Raw genomic sequence first — 26,715 nt, 5'->3', positions numbered from 1 at the left:
ACTCGATGACCTTGAATTATGATTGTCCGGTGGAGACAACTCAAGCCTTCAGATGAACCATCGCACCTTTGACACAGTGAAATGTAAAGAATGATTTTATTACACAAACTGCCTCTCTGCTACATTCAGCAGAGGAGCACTTCTGCTGGGATTGCAATGGAACACGGGGCACTGTGACTGAGATGCAGCCCTGCTGACTCTGACCTCCATCCTGCAAAGGATGATAGTCTGCTCTACACCTGACCGGCTCCTGGAACATCATACCCAGGTAGTGGGTGGTTGGCTATTCCAATAGATCAGGCAAAGGGTACTGTGACTATGCTTTCGCTGGTGTAGGTAGTGGAAAGATAGTAGTATAATCATATAGTAATGTTACCATGGTTGAATTGTTCACCTTTTTTTACCATTCTTATGATGCTAGTTACAATGCTTTGTTTCATGTGCCTAATAATTGCAGCTTATGCCTTCTATACAGGAATACAATTGTTTTAATAAATGTTGAAAAGCCATTTTTCCTATCTTTCTTGTGCCTATCGTGGGCGTGCAAAGTAACAACGAAAGGGTAGATCTGTTTCAATAACTTCCTTGGGAGTCAGGGTGATCATGTTCAGGATTGCTGATACTGTCTTGTGCCTTGGTACAGTTAGGGGCTCAGATAGAGCACTGTGAGCTAGCTAGGAGTTGTGTCAGCACGTAATGTTGGTACATGTGGACTGAGTCTCTATTTTCTTATGTTCACCCTGACCTGATGGGCAGTCCTACTTAATTCATTGGAACCGTATAGCAGGAGTCCTGATGATCTGCACTCCTAAGTAGTTATTAGATTTCTCAGCCTAGCAAAAGGGAAATCCCTGTGAGGAGAGGTTACTTCACTGGTCGGCAATGTTAAATTGAGGGCTTCCAATTTAATATAATTAATTTTATATATGCAAACTGGCTCAAAGGCCCGCAGAAGGACTGTCACCTCACCTCACGGAGAGACAACCATGAGGACCCCAAAGGTAAGCAATATGAAATCTGTGTAGCAGGAAGGTTTATATTTCTGGGCGCCAAATTTAGTGTCTACCACCCTCTCTGACTTCAAGATGCGATATCCTAGAGGTTCTACAAAAAGGGCAAACAGAAGTGAGGATAAGGGGCACCCCTGCCTGGTGCCTCTGTGCCTCCTAAAGTCCTGGGAAGTGTGTCCTTGGCCGTTGGGACCATATAGCTGAAAACAACCAGAAACAGGATCATGTCCAATTCCCATATGCCGCAAAACTAGAAGCAGGACGGACCAATGCACCCAGTCAAAGGCTTTTTCTGCACCCAAGGATGGCAAAATTGCCAGAATTTTCTTAAGTGTAGCCTTTTCCACCAGGTGGATAGGAGCCCTCATATTATCATGTGCATGAAGCCCCTGCACAAACTTGCCCTGCGCAGCTGGACCAGAGAGGGCACTACCTTGCTTAGCCGGGTGGCCAAATTCTTTGCATACAGTTCTGCTGTCAATATTCAAAAGTGCAATGGGGTGGAAAGAGGTACACCTCCTTTTGTGTTTACCTGGTTTAAGGAGGACTGACGTTATTGATTCTCTCATTGTAGAGGTCATGCATCCCACTTCTGCACAGTAGTTAAACAGAGCAGTTAATTTAAACCATTAGTTTACTTGTGAATATTTATAAAATTGGGCCATGACCCCGTTGAGTCTCAGGGCTTTGCTCAGTTTCAATGCTTTTATTGTCACTTTCACCTTGTCCTGCAGTATGGAGTACTCCAAAGTCTCCCACTGCAACCCAGTAACCCAGAAGAGCAGTATGTCACTAACATATGTCAATTATTGGAGTATGAAACATGCCTTCCTGGAGTATAGGTCAGAAACAAAGTGGCAGAACTCTTCGTTCTGTATATCACCAGTCCGTTTAGCACCTGCGGGGATGAGTATTCCTTTCACATAGTCCTTTTCTTCTCTACCTCAAAGCATGCCTAGCCAATTGTGTGCTACTTTTATCCTCCATGACATAGGATGTCTTCTTTAAGTGTAAAAGGGTGAATTCATCTTTATCAAACAAGTTGCTTACCTTCAGTAACACATTTTTTGGTACAGACTATATCTAACTGCAGATTCCTCACCTTAAGCTAGTTTCCCAGGCATCAGCCTTTATCTTGAAATCTTCGAAGCAGTACCTCTGCATGCAAGGAGGTGGTGCCTGCAGTACCACACCAGATGTGACATGTGTGGGACTTTACAGGTGTCATCCATGCCCGGTGATATTAGTTGCTTTCTTGACTCTTCCACACCTGTAGATGTGGAGCCAAAATCAGTGGGCAGATTCCTAGAATGGGATCTGTTTAAGGAAAACAAGTCCAGTTCACAGAACAGAGAGGATGGGAGAAGAGGTGAGGAATCTGTGGTTAGATATAGGGGGTCATTCAGACCCCGGCGGGCGTCGGGAGCCGCCCGCCTGGCGGGAACCGCCGAATGACCCCACCGCGGTCAAAAGACCGCAGCGGCCATTCTGTGTTTCCCGCTGGGCTGGCGGGCGACCGCCAGAAGGCCGCCCGCCAGCCCAGCGGGAAACCCCTTCCCACGAGGACACCGGCTCCGAATGGAGCCGGCGTAGTGGGAAGGGTGCGACGGGTGCAGTTGCACCCGTCGCGAATTTCAGTGTCTGCAATGCAGACACTGAAATTCTATGTGGGGCCCGCTTACGGGGGCCCCTGCAGTGCCCATGCCATTGGCATGGGCACTGCAGGGGCCCCCAGGGGCCCCACGACACCCCTCACCGCCATCCTGTTCCTGGCGGTCGGAACCGCCAGGAACAGGATGGCGGTGAGGGGGTCTGAATCCCCCATGGCGGCGCAGCTTGCTGCTCCGCCATGGGGGATTCCTCAGGGCCTCGGAAAACCGGCAGGACACCGCCGGTTTTCCTGATCTGACCGCGGCCAAACTGCCGCGGCCAAACTGCCGCGGTCAGAATGCCCTGCGGGGCACCGCCAGCCTATTGGCGGTGCTCCCGCCAACCCCGGCCCCGGGAATGACCCCCATAGTCTCTACCAGAAAAGGCATTACCAAAGGTAGGTAAATTGTTCTTCTGAGACTTCTAACCTCACTTCAGAATAGATATCAGAGCAGTAACTAGTGGGAGGTGAGTCTGTGAAACCTGACAGATGTCCAGAACAGGCATTCCGTGTGCCAATGCAGGGGTAGCAGCCTTGGCTCTGGTAAAAAAAAGCCAGCAAGCCTTCTCGAGGATGCTTCTTCACCAGTGTATAGCAGATATTTATGCAGAAGACAAACCAACAGGAAACGGTTTTCTTCTGCACCATTGTTCCTTCTTCGCTCCCAGGAACCCAATGAAGAGCTGATCGTCCACACAGTGCTGTCAGGTACAATTGATAAAAAAAGAGCCTTCTTGGAGCTAGGCAATTAAGTTGTTTCTCCTCCTCAGAGGGTGTAAGGTGGAGAAAATTATGTCATAAGGGTGATAGAGTGCCGGATATGAAAAAAAGTCACAACCTTAGACAAAAAAGAGGCACAAGTCTGAAGAACTAACTTGTTTGGATAGCATACCGAAAGTTCACAGAAAGAGCCTAAAGCTCGCTCACTCTCTAGGCCATTGTCATGGCCATAAAAAAAATGCTTTCAGGGTGAGGAATGTGAGAGGACAGCCAGGCACGGAGAACAGGTGGAAGGTCAAAACTAAATTAAAATCCCACTACAGCATTATGAAGGATGAAGGGTTGAAGCTGCTTAAGGAACAGCATCACAAATTGTGATTTAAATCAGGAAGTTAGGCCAGCAATCACAGAAAGGCCAAAAAAGCAGACAGGTAACTTAACAGGGCCCAAGACAAAGCCTTGCTGGGATAAAGGTAACAGGAGCAACAAAACCTCATACATCTTGGCATGAAGTGTATCAACCTGCCTGGTCATCCACCAAGCCACAAATCTGTTCCAATGGTAGGCATATATAGACTTAGTAGAAGAACTTCTGGCTGCTATAGCATCCACGACTTTGGGAGGAAGGTCAAATGCACTTACCTGCTGCTGCATAATCTCCACAGAAGGAGGTGGAAGGTTAGCAGGCTCATGTGCAGGACCCTGCCCTGCTGCTGTGACAGGAGATCCTCCTGAATGAGCATCCTGATTAGAGAAAAGATGCTCAAGCTCAGGAGTTCGGGATACCATGCTCTCCGCACCCAGTCTGAGGCCATCAGGATGGCTGTGCCCATGTCTGTCCTGATTTTCTTGAGAACTCGGAACAGCAGTAGTATTAGCAGAAAAGAGTAAAGAAGTAAAGGAGTCCCGAGTTCAATTCCACTGAGAGTAGGTCTCCTAGCGAGAGTTGTCTTGGAAACTCCAACAAGTAGAAGTCCTGCCATTGAGCATTGCCAATGGTGGCAAACAGACCAAGCCAAGATTCTCCCCATTCTGTGAAGAGACTTTGTGCTTCCTCCAGGTGCATGTGTCATTCATGATCCACTAACCATCAACAACTGAGCTCCTATGCACTGGAGTTCAAAGATCTGCTTGGTGCTGTACCACCAGGAAACCCGCCTGGCACTTCAGGCATGCCCAGAGATGAAGGGCCTCTGGGAACAGAGTCCACAGCCCCATGCCACCCTGCTTGTTGCAGTACCACATGGAGGTGGTGATGTATGTGAACATCTGAACCAGTTGACCTCAAAATGATTGGAGGAAGGATCTCAACACCATGAGGATGGCTGTGAGCTTCAGCAAATAAATGTGGAGCCGAGACCTCTAATCTCCACCTCTCCCAAATGGCCCCTCAACCCCAGAAGCAATGCATCGGTCACCACTGTCAACTCTTGGTGGAAAATGGAGAGTGATCTGCCCCTGATCCAATCGTGGTCCTGTAGCCCCCACTGCAGTTTTCTGCAGTCCCCTCCAAAATCTGAACAGTGTCAGAGAGGTTCCCTTCATGTTGTTGCTACTGGGACTACAGATGCCACTAAAGAGCCCACATATGCTAGATGCTGTGCTTTACCAGCATGATGGTCAAGCACGCTAGGTCATCAGTCCCAGCAGCCTCGGAGTTGACCTCACTGAAACCCAGGACTGAGGCTAAAAGATTAGGATCATATCCAGAATGTTCTGGGCACTCTTTTCCGGAGGAAAGGAATGAAACCCAAACGTTTCTGAATGGCTCCAATGAAAGGAAGAGTCTGAGAAATGGTCATGTGTGACTTTGGCACATTGATAGTGAATCAATGTGCTGAGTGGAGGTGGGCAACAACTGTCTGGGGCAGGGCCTGCTTCAACAGTCAGTCAGTCAGACAGGGAAAACTGGGACCCCTGACCTCTGCAGATAGACTGCCACCACCGCCATGACTTTCATGAACAACCAAGCAATGAAATGAAAATGCTTGTGGTCTACCATGAACCGCAGGTAATGCTTGTAGGCCTGCAAAACGGGAATGTGGAAATAGGTGTCCTGCAGTTCCAGCACTACTATCCAGTTTCCAACATTGAGAGCAGACAAGACCTGAGCCAAGGTGAGCATCTGGAGCTTGTCCTTCCTCAGTAAAGCATTGAGAGGGTAAAGATCTAAAATAAAGCAGAGGTCTCCATCCTACATGGGCACCAGAAACTAGATGGAATAACAAACCACAACCTACTTCTATACCGGACACCGTCTCTATGGCTCTTAAGGCCAAAATAGCCTGGATTTCCTGACACAAATGGGAGAAATGGTCTTCAATCAGCTGTTCTTGAGATAGCAGCAAGGGCAGTGGGATGTTCAAGAATGGGAAAGCGTAACCCCGCAGAACGATCTGTAGCATCCACTTGTCCAAGGTGACAGCCTGCCATCCTGGCAGGAGGTGCTGATTCCTGCTGGCAATGGGGTGGCTGTGCAGCAGTAAGGGCCAGTCAAAGAAGCTTAGAGGGTACTGCAGCCGAAGGAGTGGTGGATCAGCTTGCATGATGCCCCTGTTGCTCATTTGTCTTATGGGATCTCCACCCATTGCTCCAAAAGGATTTAGATTATTGCAGGACTGGTGATGACAGGTAATGAGACTGACACAACTGTCCAATTTCCCACAGGGATAGAACTGGCCCTGAGGCTGGCGTGAGGTAGCCAACAATCCAACAGAGCAGGCTGTAGCCCTACTCTTCTTAATGCACTCTGCCACTGGGTTGGCCTTATCCTGAAAGTGCCTGAAGTCCTTGTATGGCATGTCCATAAGGCTAGAGTAGAAATTTCTGGAAAACTCTATGGACCACATCCAAGTGTGTCAATGGAGGGCAAAAAGACAGGAGGTGCTCGTGGATTCAGGGCGCAGACTAACGGACAAGAACATTCTAGGCACAAATATGTTGATGTGTTTCAACTTTGTTATCAGGTGCAGAGCAGGATGCATTCTAGTTCAAACTGTTGTTGGGAGGCCGGCACCATCAGGCTCTTCTGAGACCAGTGTTGGGACAAAACGAATGGATTTCCTGGTAACAGCAGATGACAACAGACAAGCAGGTTATTGAAACGCACCAGCAATCACGGTTTGGCCAGGCCCGAAGAAAACATCTGTCAGAGTATTACTTAAAAAGAGGAGAGGCTCAGCCTATGTGTGACCAAGCGGTAGCACCTTGATCAGGAGATTAGTTTTGGCCTCCTGTACAGGCAGCTGGAGGTCTTCAAGCCTACTTTTAACATAAAAGATATGTTGTCCCACTGAGTCAAAGTCTGTACATTGTTCCTGTATTTTGAAGCCATCAGAGCTAATATAACCTAGACTTTGTCTAAATCATATCGAAGTTTACCACACAGTTCTATTTTAAATGTGCGGAGGCTGTCCAGAAGGCCTTTTTTAGAGGGCCATGTTTCCTGGATCTGCAGGCACCCCCTGTGTCATGTAAGTGTCCCTGTCCCTGGTGTCTAGCCTCAGGTTGCCCAGGTAAGACAGCAAACGGCCCTTAGGGGCATGCAGAGCTGTGCTCCATATTCTGTACTGTGGGGCAAGAACTAAAAAGAAGAGAACATGGGGTCACAGGGGTTGAACCTTCCCTATGTCCCGATCAGTCTGCTCTTCCAGTAGTGGCCAGTCTGCAAGTGACACACTCATGACTTATGTGAGTTTCAAGGTAAAGCTGTTAACTGCCTTTGTGAAGGCCTATGCCCTACCTGGCCTCCAAAGCAGTGCTGGTGAGTGGGGAAGGAGGACTGCTGCACTGCTCGGTGTTGCTGATCCGTCCCACATCATTAAATATTCAGTTCCTGAAGCTGAAATGTGATCTCTAGTACCATCTTGTTTTCCTTGTATGCTTGCAGGGTCTCGCAGGCTGCCACACCCTGTGCCTCTCACAGGAGCACAGTAGGCTCATCCTGACACCCAATCTCACTCTTTTGTTATTTGGTGTAGCTGGTGCTACGCATGTTTGTAGCCTCGAACAGCACTGCAGGCTGGAGCGTGCCATTCTGGGATCTTATGTGCCAAGCCCGACCATCAGGAGTGCTCCTTGCTCAGCTGGGGTTCGGGACTGGGTGTCTCCCTCCAGGTGGCGCCCCATATTAGAGAGGGACCACAGACATCACAGGCATCTGTTAAACAAAGTGGTCCCTGGGGAACTTGAGACATATGCTAAAGAAAGCAGGCCAGGCTGGGAGCCAGGAAAAAAGGTGTTCAGCTAATCTGCCACCTGGGCCACCCCCCCCCAGATTTACTATTTTTATTTCCACATATATCTATCTTGAAGATATATGTATCATCGAGGTACATATATGTGGGTTAGATATAGAAAACCTATACTTACCTTTAAGTATTTCGTCCTCAATATCTCCACACTATGATATTCTGTCTTCGATATTCAGGGGGTGCACTGATTAGTTGCACTAAAAATAGTGACTGCAAAGTTTATTGTATTTCACAATAGCATTTGTCAGCATTTCTTTGCCTCATTCACTACTAAAAAACGGAGGTTCTCTTTGCAATTCTCAGACTTACATTTGCACTTATGCCTGACTTGTTTAGGCGTAACTTGTCACTTACAACTGATCAGATGCCTGTGCCTGTGGTTGAACTTCTTAACTCACAAATGAAATGATGCCTCTGCATCCAAAATTATATTGATTCAGTGATACAGGAGTGTCTACTTTGGAGGTTATAACTGATTCACACATGGAGACAATTTTGAGAATCATGCACTAAGCTTATTACAAAAAGAAAATGTTATGTTCGATTTTGTGTTAAAATCATATAAACTAGCCCATCAAAACACAATTCGATTTAAAACCACAAGTCATGATTAGCAGCTCATTGTGTAAGGGTGAACATAGGGGCAGCATAGTAGCAAAAAGGCTAGAAAGAGGGGGAATTGCAATAAACGTGATTTGAATGTGAATGAATGGGAATGTGTAAATGTGTGGTCTATATGCTGGCATTTATATTGTTCCAGCATATACGACATTAAAGCGGCATAACCCTGCAGCATTAGTCTTACACTTATCCCAGTGCATTGTTTGTTAAAACTAAATATTTATGATTCTAAAGATGTTGTTAATATTTCACTATTTCCCTTTGCCCGCTTTGCCGAAGACCATCACCTGGATCTGAAGACAGTTCATCTTATAAAATATATTTAATTGAAAGCTATTAAAGCCATTGCACAAGCTCACCAGGCTTGTAATGGTGGCTGTCTCTACTGCCAGCATTAGCATTCAGAGCAGAGTCCTGCCAGTCCACAACGCCTATGCATACCTTTTTTCAATATTCACTTACAAACAGTATACACTCCTGGAAGTGAACTGGCCATAAATATAGGAATACAAAAGAGCAAGTATATGTAACAGACATAGGGCCTGATTCACAAGGGTACACTAACACTTGTAAATTTATGATTTTTTGCTATTCATAAAACACATTTTAGGAGTAGTATCTTCACGACTGCAGAGACTCAGTACTAGTGGCAGAGACCCCATACACAAAGAGATGGACCTTTCCTAGGCTACAGCTTCCAAATCCTGCTTCACAAGCTGCCATTTATGATAAACACACTTCCCATCACATAAATTCCCTTACCTCTTGTATAATCACGTCTGACGAACTCTGCATTCTGCGTCGCTTCACAGGTGATTTCTGATGGGAATCAACCATGGCCCTGTATGTCATTAACTGCAATTCATAGTCCTTTCGAGAGCGAGAAACAGTGGTTAACACACAGAATCTGGCTGCAGGTATTTACTTCGCAACACAACATACATCAAAAGGGGGATGGTTGTCTTACCTTGACTGAAGCAGAGTATTGTTCAGAATATTTCTGGCACTCATCGATTTTGTGTTGTTTCATCTCAATCTCGGAAACTAGGCTCTGCAAAAATAAGGTAACAATTAATATAGAATGTCTTCATTTTAAAATGCCTTTAACTAGATTTCTTCTTAAAGCTGTGAATTGTATTTATCCGGACCATGGGATCTCGCTTTTATTGTTACTTCAAGGCTTGCATTTAACTTTTTTTAATTCATCACCTTTTTTTTCCCACATCCCATTACTGTGTGACATTTCAACTTTTTTTAAATTGCTGGCTGGGAGGGGGTGCTATTCAAACTCACCTTCTCTCTTTCCACTAACTTTTACCTCTGTTGTTCCATCTCTCGCCCTCCTTCTACACTTGCCTCCTTCCACGCTTCATTTTTTGGAGGACAACCCTTTTGCTCCCTCCACTCGTTTTCAAACTCAGTTTATACCACCCCTACACTTTATTTCTGCTTTCTTGTGGAGACCTCCTTTGCAACACCCATTCCTCCTGTTAATCTTTTCTAGGCCATACCTTCCTCTACCTTTGTCTCAATGCCCCTTTTCTGCTTTGCTCTAACTATGGGCTTTATTTAGAGTATGGCTCATGTTCTGTTAGTTCACCAGGCACTGTTGGTATTTACTCTGCTGCCCTTGAGGCCGTCCATGTTTAGGAAAAAGAGGGCAACCCGATTTACCCTTGTGGGCTTGGGTATTGACAAACTCACTGGTAAGGGTGCCTACAGGGGAATTTGTTTCTTTAAACACTCAGTAAATTGAATTCAATGAGTTGATGCAAAGTGACATCTATCTTACGTTCACTGCAGTTCTAACAAAACAACATGATTTCTTCTGAATACATAGAAATGAATAACAAAGGATACTTGTCAAAACAGAAATGGTGAACACTGAGATATGCGTACCGCATTAACACTGCAACCTCCTTTGATCCTGTGGTCAGTGCAGTCATAGCAGCAAACAAGTGACTGCAGGCCTGTTGTATAACTGACATATTCAACAGCCCCTGAACAACCCTACTCCTATCCCAACAAAGGTTGAACAACAAACACCTGTAGTATTGACTAAGTCCAGCATGTTGAGCTCTAGTGGTGTTACTTCATGAAAGGTTCCAAAGCAACAGACAATACTAATAATACAAATGTATAAAACGCATGGCTACTCAAAGAGTGTACCACTGCTAAGTCAACTAAATAACACATAAACCTAAAGAAACACTCATATGCTGAGAGGAAAAGCCACATTTCAAGTTTACCTTAAGCCAGAGCTAGTCTTTCAGAGCCAGTGTGTGAAAAGGGAGGATATTTCAAGCAGTGGCTGCAAGATTTGAGAAGGAAGTGCCTCCCAAATTTTTCATTTTAAATCGAGGTTCCACAGCCAGCAGGGATTCAGAGGAATGGAGACATTTTGTTAGTAGTATGGAGTGAGCCTGTTAGTAAGATAAGCTGGAACTGACAGATAAAAGGCGCTGTGAGCCAGAAGAGGACCTTCAAACTGTATCCTTTCCTTACCAGGTAACCAATGCAGCTCCTTAAGATGATGATGTATTTGAGCCCCTCTAGGGACCTTCAGAAGAAGCTGAGTGCTGGCATTCTGTACCAGCTGAAGTGTCTTCAGCTGGTAGGACAGAAGGTCCTAATAGAGAGTATTGGCATATTCAGGTCGCAGGGGCGTAGCTTGATCAGTATGATTGGAGGGTGTTAGCTTCAGATTTTCTGACATTCACACTGGTGCATGATGTTAAAATACATTATACAACAAGCAGGGATCACAAGAGGTGTTTAAGGGGCAGTGGAAAGGGAGAGGAACGTGTATGTGGTAGGTGTCTTAAGTGAGAGAAAGCACATTATTTAGTGAAATAATCAACATTTGTAAGTCTTTCCAAACAGAGAGAGTGTGTATGCGTTTTTGTCGGTGTGTAAATATTCCTGGTGAAATCTGACAGTCACCTCACCATACCCGACTGAAAGCACCTACACAAAATACATTAGGGGGGTGTAACACCCCACACCCACCCCACCCTCCAAAACTACACCTCTGTCCAGCCGAGAGGGGATGAGAGCATGAAGGATTAATTTCTGAGTCTCAAATGGAAATAAGTACAAACATTGTTTTATAGATACTAAAAGTTGAAACTCAAGGCCACCACACCTGGGGTTGACAATCAGCAAGATTGTCAAACTTCACACTCAGATTGTGCACTATTGAAGCCAGGGCTGGAGGAGCTGGGACATGACTGGGCCAGTATTTACCATCCCCTAATGGGGAGGCAAGCCAAATAGAGGTATCTCCATTTTATTGGTATTGCAATGAAAGTAAATGAGCCACGGCCACTGGAAAACAGCCGTCCAACATGACTTAAATCTGCTAAGAGCACTGGGTGCATTCCTGTTCAAAGTGAGAAGAAGATGCATTTCATCTGCACAGGAGACAATCTGTACACCAAAAGACTCCACCACAGTCATGTAAATGTTATAAAGAGCCAGGCTAAGGGTGGAACACTGCAGGACACCCAGTCTCAGACGTCTGGAAATCAGAGGCATGCGGAGTCATCCAAATTGATTGGCTACGGTCATTCAAAAAGGAACCAGACCAACGCTGATCCACCTCAATGTCTTCCAGACAGTGCAAGAGAATGAAATGAGACACAAAATGAAAGGCTGCTGATAGATCGAGAAGAATTGATGCAATTTGTTTCCCCTGATTTACCACTTACTTCATTGTGTCTGTGACCTCAACCAGGCTGGTCTCCGTTCTAAAGCAGGGACGAAAACCATATTGGGATGGGTGAAGCAATGGGCCAGTCTTCAAGTAGCGAGACAGTTGGCAACTAATGAGCTTCTCAAGAATCTTAGAGAAGGGAAGTAGGAGGGAGATAGGCCTAAAACTCGAAAGAATAGATCTATCAGCTGAATATTATTTCAGAAACGGTATTAGCTTAGCTTCTTTCCAGCAGCTCGGCACCATCGCCGACTAAACTGAGAAGTTTAGTAAGGTATTTAGAATGGAATTGACTACTATAGGACAAACCTGCAGGATGTGAGGCAGATAAGGGTAATCAAGTGAGCCTGATTTACATAATGATACCGAGCAGGCCATAGTCAACATCTGAAATATGTGCTGTCAAACTTAGCTATTGCTCCATAAAAAGTGATCATTATGTGGAGTGTGATAAGGACACATATCTACTGGCATCACTACAAATTTCTGGCAAAAAAAACTATACTAATAATGTTGGCTTGTGCAGATCTAAGCTGTTTGTATGCAAATGGCGCTCACAATTCTTGGTACTTTGACTTAAATTAAAACAAATTAAACAAATATGTAAACAGCATGCTACGATTTCCTTAAATTATGTCACCTTAAGGCATTGTCATCTATGTGTTAACTACAAGCTATTTGCTCCATGCAGCATAGTGCCTTGATGGTGCTGTCGAAACTTGAGTTGCTAAATCAATTACGCCTCTAGTTAATCTGGTGATATCCCTATAACAACAACTCTGCATTGAAACATCGTTAATACCATTACACGTATGAGTTTCAAGTTAACTTGCCATTTTGCCCGTCAACTACCATACTGCAATACTCTGTAGCTAAGTCCACAAGTACATGTGTAAGACTTAGTACCCATTATGCCAGCAGCCAAAAAAAAGGAGTTTAGAGGGGAAAAAGATCAAAAGTCAGTCAGAAAAGAATGAAATCGGATCCTCCAATACTAGGATCACTCATTGAAGAGAAAACAGAATCCAGTGCAAATATGCTTTTGCAACTCTTTACCTCATTCTATGACTTCACACAAAGCACCATCACCAATACAAACAGAAATTTGAGTTCTGAGGAAAGACTTCAAATATCTCTCAATGGAATTAACAGAGGCAGAAACAAGAATTAGTAGGGTAAAAGACTAGATGAAGTAAATACAGAAGAAAGCATACCTCATCTGAAATTACATTCTTTAGAAAGGGAAATTAAGGATTTTCAGTCTACCTGAGAACCTTGAAAAAGATGGGACTTTATATGCTGTTTTTCTACAAGCTTGGATCCCAAAAGTGTTAGGGATACCCTTCTTGAAAGACTCCGAAACTGAGAGGATGTGAGAGTCTCAATCAGAACCTCGCGCAACATTTAACAACCTAGACTCATGATCTTTATACCTCTATGCTGCCCCATATAGAAGAGATTCACGTTTAATTGATGAAATTAAAAACAACCATATGGAATGAACCAAAAACAAAAACTTTGCAAGGCTAGGCCAAAGACATTGTATTTTAGAGGAAGGGGTTCCAAGACCTAAAGAAAGATACTATATCACAGAACATCTTCTTCACTCTAGTAGGCCATTCAGAAATGAGATTCTTTCATAAAGCCAATCCTATGATATTTGACAAACCCACAGATTTTGTGGCATTTCTCAATAACATCTCCCAGTTTAAAATGGTCCTTTGAATTGTGTACTGGCTTATGCATAGGCATCTGTATCATTTCAATGGGTCTCGCTACCAGACTGTTTTTTTGGGAAATACTGAAATATCTTTGGTAAGGCTTATGCGTTTGCAGGCAATGTTAAAAGCAATGGGATACCAGTCCATCTGATATGTCTGGGCACTCACAAGACCCCATTTGTTTCATGTTATGGATTCCTGTACACTATACTAAATGTATTTACCCATGCCTGCTACAAATTGCAGTGTTGATCATATATTGTTGGCAAATTTAATATTGCTAAAAGCCACTCTCAGCAGTCTAGGATCTTTAAACTAAGTAACTTGCTTAACCCTCGCATGCTGGACCTATGAATGATCTACGAAAGCTCTACTAAAGATCTAGTAACCTACTGACAATAACCACATCTCCTAATTACATGTCTGAACCTATGAATCACTGCATCTACTACTACTAATAACATTCACCTCTTAGTATGGTACAGTGACTGGAGTTCTGCTTGGACCTGTGGTGCCTGAAGGGTTCCGAAGTTCCACGGCATGCCTGTTTTGAAAGCCTTTATCTACTGCTGCATTTTCTTTATCTTCTCCTGCGTTTCCAATGTGTCTAGAAACTCAGGTTGCACCAGGACCAGTTATAGAAATGGTTCCTTAGTAGGAGATTGGGATCAAGAGGCACCCTGACATCCACCTACCTTTGCTGAGCAAGATTTGTGGGATGGAGAAGAACCTAATTTTGTCTTCACATGTCTTCAGTTTTCTTTCCGCAGCCTGACACGGTTACGGAAAGAGCCCTTCAGAAGAATTTATCAAAACCGAACAGCTCTTTGTAGCTTTTTCCCTATCTCATAAAGCAACCCAATATCCAAGTTAGGCATAGCCAGCTGGACAGTCAAATGTATACACACTTGCTATGCTACAGACAAAAGTCCTTTGTCTGTGTTTCCTAGAGCACATTCCATTAGAAAAAGGTGAGCTAGATTGGCCTTCCTGGATAATAATCCCATAGATGACATTTGTAAGGCAGCTACATGGTCCACACCACACATTCACAAAACACTACAACTTAGATGTGTTTGCACGCCAATAAGCCAATGAAGGTCAGGATGTGCTGCATACACTTTTACAGACAACTGCAACTTTTACAGGCTAGCAACCACTTTTATGGAGGAATTGCTTTACAGTCTATGCAGAGCATGTGTCTCTACAGCCACACATGCCATTGTTGGACTTTTTGCCTCACGCAGGGTCATCCCCAGTCTTTTTGCCTCCGTCCTCCTGGTTTTTCTCACCTCTCGCTGTTGGCTCTAGGACTCTGAGCACTTTATCACTGCTGACCAGTGCTAAAGTGCAGGTGCTCTCCCATCTAAAGTTGGTATGATTGGCTTCTACCTAATTGGCATATTTAATTTACCTATAAGTCCCTTGTACAGTGGTATCTCTATACCCAGGGCCTGTAAATTAAATACTACTAGTGGGCCTGCAGCGCTGCTTGCGCCACCCACTGAAGTAGACTTTCAAACTTGTCTCAAGCCTGCTAGCGCAGGGCCTGTGTGCGCAGATTTCTGCCACAGGGACCTGGCATCTAAACTTACTTGCCAGGCCCAGAACTCCCCTTTTGCTACATGTAAGTCACCCCTAAGGTACGCCCTAGCTAGCCCTATGGGCAGGGTGCCATGTATGTAGAAAGGCAGGATATGTGCCATATTGCATGGCCTGTCCTAGTAGTGACAAACAGCCTAATTTGGTGTCTCACTGCTGTGAGTGCTGCCTTCTCATAGGATTGCATTAGAAATGCCCTGCCTTATGTGTAAGGGGTATTGTCTGATTTATGAGGGGTAGCGTAGGCATGTTTGGTATGGGTGTGATGGTGATAATAAATGCTGCTTACTGGTGTGGGTGTATTTTTTATTACTATCACAGAAATGCCACTTCTAGAAAGTGCGCATTTATCTATGCTTATGACTCTGGTGTTTTGCAGCTTGACTCCAATCCACATCTGGGCAGAGTGACAGTTGGGGCTTTGTGCATACTTTTCAGACAGCCTGTACACAGGGAGGGTTGAGGTGTCACAGAGGTGCATCTGCATACTGAATAGTCTTCCTGGGCTGAGAGAAGGGAGAGGCGGGACACACCTGCATTTGTAAAGACTGTGCCCTGGCCTCACACAATAGGGTCGTTAACCCCCCACTAATGTTTGGAGCCGGTGCTGAAAGGAGAGAGGGGTCACTCCCAGAACCAGTTGTAACTGGCTGGAACCTCCTCTCCCTACCATTGTAAAACACTGTAAGAACTGACTATAAGTACAGGGGAATTTTCCCCACAATTTGGAGACTCTTGGAATCAACTTGGAACTGGACACCAAAGGCTGAAAGGACTCACCAGGAACCGCCATGGACTGCTGCTGCTGTGCTGACCTGTGACCTGCCTGGTCACTGTGAAGGACTTGCCACTTGCTGCCTTTCCCTTGTGCTGGTCTGTAGCTGGGCCCTCCACCTGAGGACCTTGTCTTAAGATTCTGCTCCCCAGGGGCAGGGTGCTGTGGCCGCTGACCCCTGCATCCATTTCTTCACGTGGGGTGCTTCTCCGTGGTTGTGGCTGCCATAGCGCTTATTGCAGCACGCTTATGGAGCCTTGGGAGCTTGTAGGCTCCTTGCTGCATTGTGCCCCTTTAAATAAGATCACCGCAGCGACTCGGGAAGCTGGAAGAACACTCGCGCACCGCATCGGGTGCAGGCGAGTGTCTGCTCGGGCTCCAGGAGGAGTCTGATCTTCTTGTGGCTTCACGGCAGGACCAGAGGAAGGCGCGGGGAGTTCCCCCTTCCCCCTGGCCTCTGTGTTAGGAGCAGGACGCTCCTTTTCTGCTGTTAGGTGAAATGGGCATTATTGTGCCCCCAGAGATCGCGGGTCCCGGGAGGGGCCTGTCATTAAACCGGAGGGGGTGTGTGGTGCCCCCCTCCTGCCCTAAGTTGTTTTTGCTGGCTTTGGCCCCCCTCGTGAGGGCCGGCTGAGGCCCTGGGGGGCCCCCAGTAATCACGGTCCCCGGAGGGGCCTGTCTATAAAAGAGAGGAGGTGCATGTCGCCCTCCTCTGACCGCAGAGTATAAGGGAGGCCCCCGTTTTGCGCATAAGCGCGCCGGGGGCCCCATTGTTCACCTTCTAGGCACTTGAGGTGCCTTCATCCAACCAGGTACTGTTTAAAGGACCAATATAGTTGCCATCCGAAGTTCTTTCTACAGACTTTTGTTTGATTCATATATTACCTACCTGCGTTTGATGTTTTTACATATGTGTATGCAAATGTTCCTTTTATGGACATGCTTGCTAATATGTTTTTCTAACTTGCCATATGTTTTCTAATGTTCCTACTATGGGCATTTTATGATATTCTTATGACAAGTGCTGTGATGTAATAACGTGTTTTCCTGACTGCTGCTTATGTTGCAGAATACTAAGTAACCTGTGTGTTATGTGTGACTACTGCTAGCTTGCAGAGTAACTAATGTGTAACGTTCTGACAACTGCTAAGGTAGCAGGATAGTACTGATATGTGATGTTTGGTCTGATAATTGCCTTGTGTACAATACAGTATATTTTCATATAATCGAGTGTTGTGTTTCCTTTGTGGTGGGAATATTGCGTCACATGTGTTGTGTGTGTTGTGCAAACGCTTTACACATGGCCTCCGGGTTAAGCCTGACTGCTCGTGCCAAGCTACCAAGGGGTTGAGCATGGGTTATCTTGGACGTGTAACTCCCTTGCCCTGACTAGAGTGGGTAAGTTCTGCCTGGTTGAGGTGCATACCCTAGCCAACCAGAAACCCAATTTCTAACAGCCATCGAATGGATTATGCTACTTATCCTGTAAGCATTTGTTTGTGGCAGGTATTGCTGTCGATTCACATGTGCCCTTCCTCCTCTCCGGACACCTATGGCTGTTGCAGTTACATTATACATATATAAAGTTGTACATATGTATTTATACAATGGATGGACATTTTTTTTCTATTCACGTTCCTCCTCTCCTTTCTCACCCGGCTGCGGGAAAACAATCTAAAATAGGAGTCGATGCCTGTGCAATATCACCGAGAGGAGGAGTCACTTGAGCTTATGACTCTGAACACTTCTTAGAAAGAAAAACAACTTGCACCAGCTCAAACCCATCTCTAGATGGCAGTAGCATGCAGAGCATTTGTATCTACAACCATACATGCCATCAAACATGGTGTTATCTACAGAACAATGAAAGAATTATATGGGTTAGTTGAGACAGACTTCAAAACATAATGCAAGGTGAATGCGGTGGGCCCTCCAAATATAATTTTCTCAGTGGGACCCCTAAAAGTTATTGTTCATAAATTAAACAAAATGATACTGGGCGTTATGTGGAGCTAACCAAACTACCTTAAGCTGATGCTATTTGATTGAAGATAGAGGCCCTTACAACAATTCTTATAAGCTCTGAATTCAAAGTTGCATTGGACAACATCACATTGGGTGCCAGCCACTCTGAGCAATGTCCATTATGAAATGTCTGAGTAAGGACAGAGACCATACGCTCACATTTTCAGAGCTGCGTGAAAACCAGCAGAAGGGTAATTGGACAGTAATGCTTGTCCAGCTGAAGATAACCTACAATATTACCAGCATTCATACGGCTATGCACATCTCTTAAATGTTTGTGAGCGAGGAGGAAGCACTATGCTTATTGTGGCACAAATATCCCAGGACTGCTTTAAGGTCACAACCCATATGTTTCCAAGTACCTTCTGCTGGTGTAACTGTTTTGCTAGAGCTTTGCTGTTCTCGGGTTGGTTTTCTTGAAGTCTTTTCTGGGTTTCTTCAACTTGTGTAATCCAGTTGTCCAGTGCCACATATGATTCTTTGTAGTACTTCAATGATTTTCCAATGCCATCTAAGTCACGTAACCTAGTATAATGTGAGAAAAATATTTATTTGTGAATGGATGGCTTGAATAGATGACTAGAAATGCAAAACAGTCACAGAATGGATGAGGGCAATAGTAACAAAAAAAATGTGAACATATTAAGGCAGAGAAGATATCCAAAATCACTGGGTTTTCAAGGTAGTAGCAAACCAGTTCAAAATGCATTTAACATATATAGACTTCATTTATACTTTGTTATATTTGTTCTTGTGAAATTTCAATGATAGTTGGAGGAACCTCTAATTTTTTTTTTTTTTTTTCTCCAGTTCTCTTTCAGTAGCAGTCCAAGGGACTTTAATTGGGGTTGCAACCTCATTTTCATCTGCTATTGCAAACATTTTCACGCCAAAAATAAATATGAATGCATAAGCACCCCAGGTGTGATTTATCTTTTCAAATGTCTTGGTGCCTGAAACTGACAACTGAAAAAGCCATTTTTCTATAATGCCACTCAGATGTACTACATATAATGCAAACAATGTAGCAAGAGAGAGTTTTTCGCAGGTCGTGGTGAGTACTGACTGTCAAACCATTACCGTTTTTTGCACGACAAGCATACATCGTACATTTAAATGTAACATCATGGACGCTGTTTTCTAATTTAATATTTTAAATGTGACCAATAAATCTGCATGTTTAATTAAGCAATGAAGAGCAACATTTCACTGACTCCACAATAATATTTTTTGAAACATAGTTTATCTAAGTATTACCTATGATCCCTGCAATGTGGGGTGGTGGAGCAATCTAACAGGGGGTCCGGGTAATGAGAGGTAATGTGATGTGAGAGAAGGTAATGAGATTTCAGTGCAGCTGAAAGTAAAATACACATACCTTTCATGCGTAAAATAGTCTAACGTAAGTCCATTAGACATGCTATCAATGGGAAGACACTACATACCCTACATTACATCTATTTTAATTTACATATGTGCTTTATAAGAATCACTGCAAAACACACAGGCATTGTCTATGTTGGGGGTTAGGCAGTTGAATAAATACTCATAAGCAGTGATTTCAAAAGAAGTGGAATATACTGAGAAAACACCACTGAAATCCACAAGAAATAAACAGTGAAAACAGGGCAGTCTAGATATTGAGTACTACAACCCTGAAGTACTAACACATGACTTCAAAACCTGCATTTGTGAATGTTGTCTTGTGCATGTGATGTTAAGACATGCATGAATATGTAATGTCAGCATAGACATTCAAATAAATATGTTGCCTTCTTCAGAGCAAGTGAGGTGCTACTGCGCTCTGTCAGGACAGCCCACACCAAAATGAAAAACCATAACCGCAACAAAACTACCAATCAAAAACAATCAGGCTATGTGGGCTTCTGGATTGTAGCAGGCACTTACAGCAGATGAAATCTGTCAATACAGTGGCTTTTCTGCAAGCATAATTTCAAGTTGAGAGACGGAAGGTGGAGTGTGAGTGAATGGTCAGAGAAAGTGTAAGAAGCACTCACAAACTGATAAGTAGGTTTGCTTAATATTTTGCGACTCCCACTCAGGAAACACTTGCACGGTATTGCTGTGTGTGGTTGCAGGTTTCAAAGAGTACTCCTTGGGATTCTTGTAAATACCAAAATAGCAAGAGATCTACTCAAAGTGTAGGAGAAAACCTGGGAGTAATTATCTGAAATGTTGATTATACGACTGTGTGTACACTAATACACACATTTAACAGTACCTACATTGTCCATGATTATCACACTTAAGAGTTGTTTACTGCTGACTTAGTTTGCTCGCTCTCTCTCTCCCTCTCTTACAATGTTATTGGTCACAAAAACTTTCAAAGTGGAGTGTCAGCCCAACCCTAATATGTAACAAATATGTGTTTGTGAAAAATGTTGCAGATGTCGTCCCTGAAATATTTTGCTTTACTTTAAACACCCTTACCTTATTTAACAGTACCCATTCTACGTCAAACTATCCCTTATTTCATCACAAGCAGAGATGTGCACCTTCAGCATGGCTGGTGATCCGATGAAAGAAGGAACACTGCCACTGAAGTCTCTATAGCCAACCACCAGCTGCTGCAGATATAAAGCTAGTAAGGAACACCCGCAGTCACACACCCATCCATCCATCCTAATGTTGCATTCTATGTTGTACAATCAACCTGAAATTAGGGCAGTCTACTTTTGTTTGTGAAGCACAAGTGTCCTCCTCTTGACCTTATAGCAACGTTAGCATTATATAAACCATGGAAGGTAAAGAATGACAGGTGTTAACCATCTATCCACTGAGTAGCTGCTCTTTTTACTCACAAATCCAAAAAGATCTCACTTGTTGCCTTTGCTTAATTTCTTGTTTTGTTTCCTTCCCAACACTTCTTCAGCTCATTCGCTGTATTTTTTATCTGTCACGTCTGCTGTGAGACTACACATGCCTCTGCTCCTCTTTCAGTAGAATATTCTCAGATTTTACATCTGCATTTTGAAACCACCTTACCCCTGTCATTCTAGTGTCCTAAGCTCTTGTTCTAAGACTAAACTTTTATAGCAAAGAATGCCGTATACTCATACTATACACTAGTTTAGTACCACATCTCCTAAAAAACTTAATCAATTTATCTTTAAGAGATTTGGGGGGTCATTCTGACCCTGGCGGTCATGGACCGCCAGGGCCAACAACCGCGGAAGCACCACCAACAGGCTGGCGGTGCTTCTGGGGCCATTCTGACCGTGGCGGTAAAGCCACGGTCAGAAAAGGGAAACCGGCGGTTTCCCGATGGTTTTCCGCTGCCCCAGGGAATCCTCCACGGCGGCGCTGCAAGCAGCGCCGCCATGGGGATTCCGACCCCCTTCCCGCCATCCTGGTCCTGGCGGTAAAAACCGCCAGGAACAGGATGGCGGGAACGGGTGTCGTGGGGCCCCTGGGGGCCGCTGCAGTGCCCATGCCAATGCATGGGCACTGCAGGGGCCCCCTAACAGGGCCCCATTCAGATTTTCAGTGTCTGCTTGGCAGACACTGAAAATCGCGACAGGTGCAACTGCACCCGTCGCACACCAGCAACTCTGCAGGCTCCATTCAGAGCCGGCTTCCTCGTTGCTGGGGCTTTCCCGCTGGGCGGGCGGGCAGCCTTTTGGCGGTCGCCCGCAGCCCAGCGGGAAAGTCAGAATGACCGCCGCGGTCTTTTGACCGCGGTACGGTCTTCTGGCGGTTCCCGCCAGGCGGGCGGCTTCCGCCGCCCGCGGGGGTCAGAATGACCCCCTTGGTCTCCAGTGCTGGACACCCAATATTGCAGGTGTGCACTGGAACACCAACCTATCCTCTTCAATTGGTTTTACTGTTCCCTGTGTGTCCCAACGTTCCTGTTTTTTAAATTATTTTTATTAAGTTCGACTGGGATGGGACTGCAATAGAAAAATACTTCATATAGTCTGCACAGAAGTCAGAGTTATTACAGAATAATCTAAAGTTCCCAATTAAACCCATCCTCGCCATATTTTCTCAAATCTCTTGAGTGAGCAGGCTACCCTTGCTCTGGCCAGAGCTTGTTCCAAACCATATCTTTGCCGAATAGTTTCCCACCATTCAGTAACTTGTAGGGAAACAACTAAAACCCAGTATCTGGCATTGCAAAGTCTTTTATGAAATTATGAGTAGAGACAGCAGTCATCTTAACCCAGTGTTGTATTCCACTCGGTATCCTAACATTATTTTTATTGGTGTGAACTGGATTTCATAACCTGGACTAGTCATAATCAATTGAGTCACACTTTCCCAAAACTCCTTAATAATGGGGCAGGCATGTAGAAAATCAACTGCTTGACATCTGCACTTAGGACAGCTAGCTTAATCTGAATTAAGATTTGCGCCCCACCTCATGAACTTCTCCGGTATGTAATATAACAAACATATGGTTCTGAATAGGTGCAATTTCACATTTACAGAAAGCACCACCCCCTCCACCATCGCCAAAGCCCTATATATTTCTGAGGGTGTCACCTCACCAGAGAACACTTTGATCCATTTGGCAGCTAAACGGAGGCTATTGTCACTCGTATGCTCCCAGATCCCTTGATAAGTCATATTAATTAATACCTTCCGGCTAGTTTTGAGAATGCTTAACAAAATATCGGAGAATTCCAGATCAATAGCGCCCTTGCAACTGGAGAGAAAGTAATCCCTCAATTGAAGATATCTAAATAAATGATGATGAGGAAGGCTAAATAACTTGCAACTGAGCAGAAACCATTCACATCAAAAAACTGTCCCGCTGTCAGTACTCCTAATCTCACCCAAGCTTTACAAAGAGTATCGTGGAAAACTCCTGGGAATGCTGGGCTATCCCAGAGTGGTGTTTTCCCAGGTATTAAGTTTATGTAGTGTTTAGCACAAATTTCTCACCAGATAGTTACAGTATCCCTAACAAACTTAAGACTTACGCTCTTGTAATAATTGGGTCTATATTTTTGTATAGAAAACGCCTCTGTTCAGAAACAAAAGCCAGGTGGGGTAACCAAGAACAGATGAGTCTGGGTATACTAAAGTAAGCAAACTGCGAAAAAGACCAGCAAATGCTGCCCAAAAATATATCTTGAAATTGGGAATCTGCAGCCCCCCCCCCCCTGTATGGTAGCTTTAAGAAGCATGCCTTGCCCACTTATAACCCCACATAAAACTACTTGTGACCCCTTCTAGCCGCTTGAAAAATGATTTCAGGACCCTTAATGGAATTGTCTGAAACAAGTATAAAACTTTAGGGGTTCCATTCGTTTTAATAATATTACAGTGGCCACTGATGCTTATCAGGGGCCTATTCCAGAATCGTAGCTTAAAAGTGACAGACTGAAGCAAGGACTAATAGTTTAATTTAAGAATCTGATGGACCCATGCAGTTAGTTTAATTCCCAAGTAAAGGGCTGTTGTTACTACCCCAGATATTAAGGTAGCCGAATCATAATTCAACACCATTTGGCAATGTTCAGTTTATAGCGGGAAACCAAGCCGAATTTCTCAGCCTCCTTCACTATACACTTCATGGCCATTGATGGGTCAGCAGAGTATACAGCTGCATCATCAGCATATGCTCTGCCCCTTAATTCACAATCTCCATAGGTCATATGCAGAATCCCTACATCCCTCTGCAATGACTGTAGATATAAATCCAAATACAATGCGTGTGCCCCGCTGGATCTTAAAAGATGATGTAGATATGCCAGCATATGTTAGTTTAGCAAAAGAAGACCTGTACAGGGACTGTACCCATTTACAGAATCAATCTCCAGTTCCAAGGACCCCCATTGTTAGGCATAAACAGTCCCAGGTCACATGATCAAAAGCCTTCTTGGTGTTTACTAGAATCATGGCAAGCTTGGTTCCCGTTTTCTCAGCTACATCAAAAGCAGCTATTGTTGTGTTAATATGACTGTTGGTATCTCTGCCTGGAATAAAGCTGTGCTGTTGTTTTGAGACTAAATATGGTAAAAGAGAGGCAAGCCGAATGGCTAAAACCTTGGTGACAATCTTTGCGTCAGCATTAACAAGAGCGATGGGTCAATACAAACCCATCTCTTCTGGAGGTTTGCCCTTCTTCACAAATACCATTATTTTAATCATGTTCCAAGTACAATATACTTTGACAACCTCATTGATACACTGCATTACCCTTGTGAATGGGGGTAATATAATGTACTGAAATGTTTAGTAAACCTCCATCGGGATCGAATCCTCCCCTGCCGCTTTGCCCGAAGGCAAAGCTATAAGAGCAGCTTCTAATTCCCCAGCAGTAAAATCAATCTGTAATAGTGATGTCTACAATTTCAGCATCTTACTATCCTGAAAATAAGGCACAAGTTCTGTCAATCTTGGAGTTTGGGGTTGGTTATACAGTTCTTGCTCTGCAATAGCTTGGGGAAGAGTATGCACAGATCCATCACTGCCTTTGATACGCTTGATTAGACACCTGGCCTTTCTATCTGAGATCTAATGGGCCAAAACTCGGCCAACCTGTTCCCCATACTTATATTGCAAAGCCTTTTTTTTAGAATAACTGGCAGTCACCCTCTTCCTGAAGTTTTGACCCAGCTCAGGTCGTCTATTGATAAGTTTGACATTAAGGGCTCACTCATCGGGCTCCCAGATCTAATAGCTGATGCATAAGAGATTTCCACTTGCAGAATTGCCTGAACAAGCTGGTTAACCCTATTTTGCATTTCCCTATTTTGCACATGTATAAACTGTGTTGTAATACCCCTAATGTAAGCTTTCATTGTGTCCTACACCACAACTGGAGAAGCTGAGCCCGTGTTCATCCCCCAAAAATCCTGTGAAAGTATTTGCCATAACCTTACAGTAATCAGGGTCAGTCAGGGTCAGCAAGCAAATGTTGAGGGAAGTAAAACTGGTGCCATGACCCGGCCACCCATGACAGCTATGGTTGTGGTCAGACAATACCTTGGGACATACCCTTAAGACAATACGAGGCAGATTGGGGGGTCTGTGGGTGAAAATAGTTGGATTAATCAGATTAATTAGAAGCTGCAATATGAGCTGGCATTACTGGAGGTACACATAGGCATTGCTCTGTTCTGGGACGGTCTTGTCGAGGCTGGAGATTACGTAATATGAATAGATTATTAATAGATTTAATTGTATGTGCTGAAATGTATCTGGCCTGAACTCCTCCAATAAATGTCAGCTGGTACGGGAGGAGATTAAAATGCATAACCCACATATAATATCATTAACAGAGACACATCTGGCCTACAAAGATCACCATCTGTTCAAACAGCTTGGGTACAATCTTATTGTAAGCACGTCTCAAACCACTCCTACTGAAGGGGTGGTTATGTTGGTCGCAAAAAGCTTAGAGTTTAAGGCCCTGAGGACTGCTTCCGATGCTAGGGGCAGATGGGCAACTAGTGATTTGTGCTGTTTATGGGCCAAATGCAGATGACCCTGAGATGTTGAATAGGCTCTATTTGGATTTATAAGACTGGTCCGGTGAAACACTATTAATGGGAGATTTTAATTGTGTATTGTGTTATAGTATAGATTCAGCTTGCTTCCCCCACATAGTTAAGATGAGGGCAACCACTTCTGAATTTGTCTGACTGCATGGGCTTATGAATGTCTGGAGGATATTATATCAGGTTACATGTTCTAGTCATATCCCCACCAGCAGTACCCTAGGAACAATATATTTATCAAAAGGGGCCTTCTTCGAGATGTTGAAACTAAGGTGTCCCAACGTTCCACCGCGCATTACAAAATTGTTTCACAAGACAAACAATGGAGCTGGATGTAGACATAGATGGGTCTAGGTGCTCTACCAGGTCCGCAACAACAAGACTGGAGAACCCACCTAGCTCTCAGCTAAGGTATATGATACACCATAATTTGCAATCTAAGAACTGTGCATTTAAACAAGGTCTGGCATACTGGACCACTCCAGTCCTCATCAGTGGTAGGTCCATACTATATAAATTCTCAACATAATACAATGGCTGAGCTGAGCTCAAAGTTCATAATTTCCAAATGTGAGTATGTACAAAGTAAAAATTGTGGTAGCAGTACCCATGCCTGAAAACCTAGGCAATATGGATCCTTTGCCTATGCACACTTTTAAAGTGTTGTCAAACTAAAGTAAAACACTACTTTCCCAAGCAAAACTCCCTTTGAAACTTGATGTTGCTTAGGACATCTTCACATGCTTGAACTTTAAACAAAGTCCCACTGTAGTCCAATGTGCTACAAATTAAAGCAAACTGCCAAGAGCTTTTTAGTATCCTGATATAAGCCCTTTACAACCTCACTATTACTCAACTTGCTTAGAATTCTCACTTCTTGCCAATTTACTCTGAAGCAGAACAGCCAGAGCCTAAACCAAATATTTTTTGCCACTTAATGTAACATGCACTTTGTGTGGACAGCCTCACAGGCACAATTGTGCAAAGGTCACAGAGTAACACAAAAGACAGTAGAACTGTGCACAACCAGGTGAATGGAGGAACCAAGCTGACAGAACAGATAAGTAGTTTTTCTTTCTGCCATTCGTTTGTTTTTACTCCAATTGAGTGACGCAGATTGAAGTTTACATTCAAGCCAACTTATCATGAG

General features: G+C 44.2%; 1 protein-coding gene across 10 annotated transcripts in view; it reads right to left on the bottom strand.

Annotated features, from left to right (window-relative positions):
• The window catches only part of DST (dystonin), a 1,789,835-nt gene that overhangs the window by 672,073 nt on the left and 1,091,047 nt on the right, over positions 1 to 26,715 (bottom strand). For all 10 annotated transcript variants that reach the window (XM_069235771.1, XM_069235778.1, XM_069235775.1 and 7 more), the window contains 3 exons: positions 18,456 to 18,618; positions 9,223 to 9,306; positions 9,018 to 9,125 (listed from right to left, as the gene is read on the bottom strand). In XM_069235771.1, the coding sequence (XP_069091872.1) occupies positions 9,018 to 9,125; positions 9,223 to 9,306; positions 18,456 to 18,618 (355 nt within the window). The remainder of the gene's footprint in view (positions 1 to 9,017; positions 9,126 to 9,222; positions 9,307 to 18,455; positions 18,619 to 26,715) is intronic.

This window comes from Pleurodeles waltl, chromosome 5, assembly GCF_031143425.1.
Source record: "Pleurodeles waltl isolate 20211129_DDA chromosome 5, aPleWal1.hap1.20221129, whole genome shotgun sequence".
Taxonomy (NCBI): Eukaryota; Metazoa; Chordata; class Amphibia; order Caudata; family Salamandridae; genus Pleurodeles; species Pleurodeles waltl.
The sequence above is the reverse complement of the archived record's forward strand: the minus strand, read 5'-3'. Positions and strand labels throughout refer to the sequence as shown.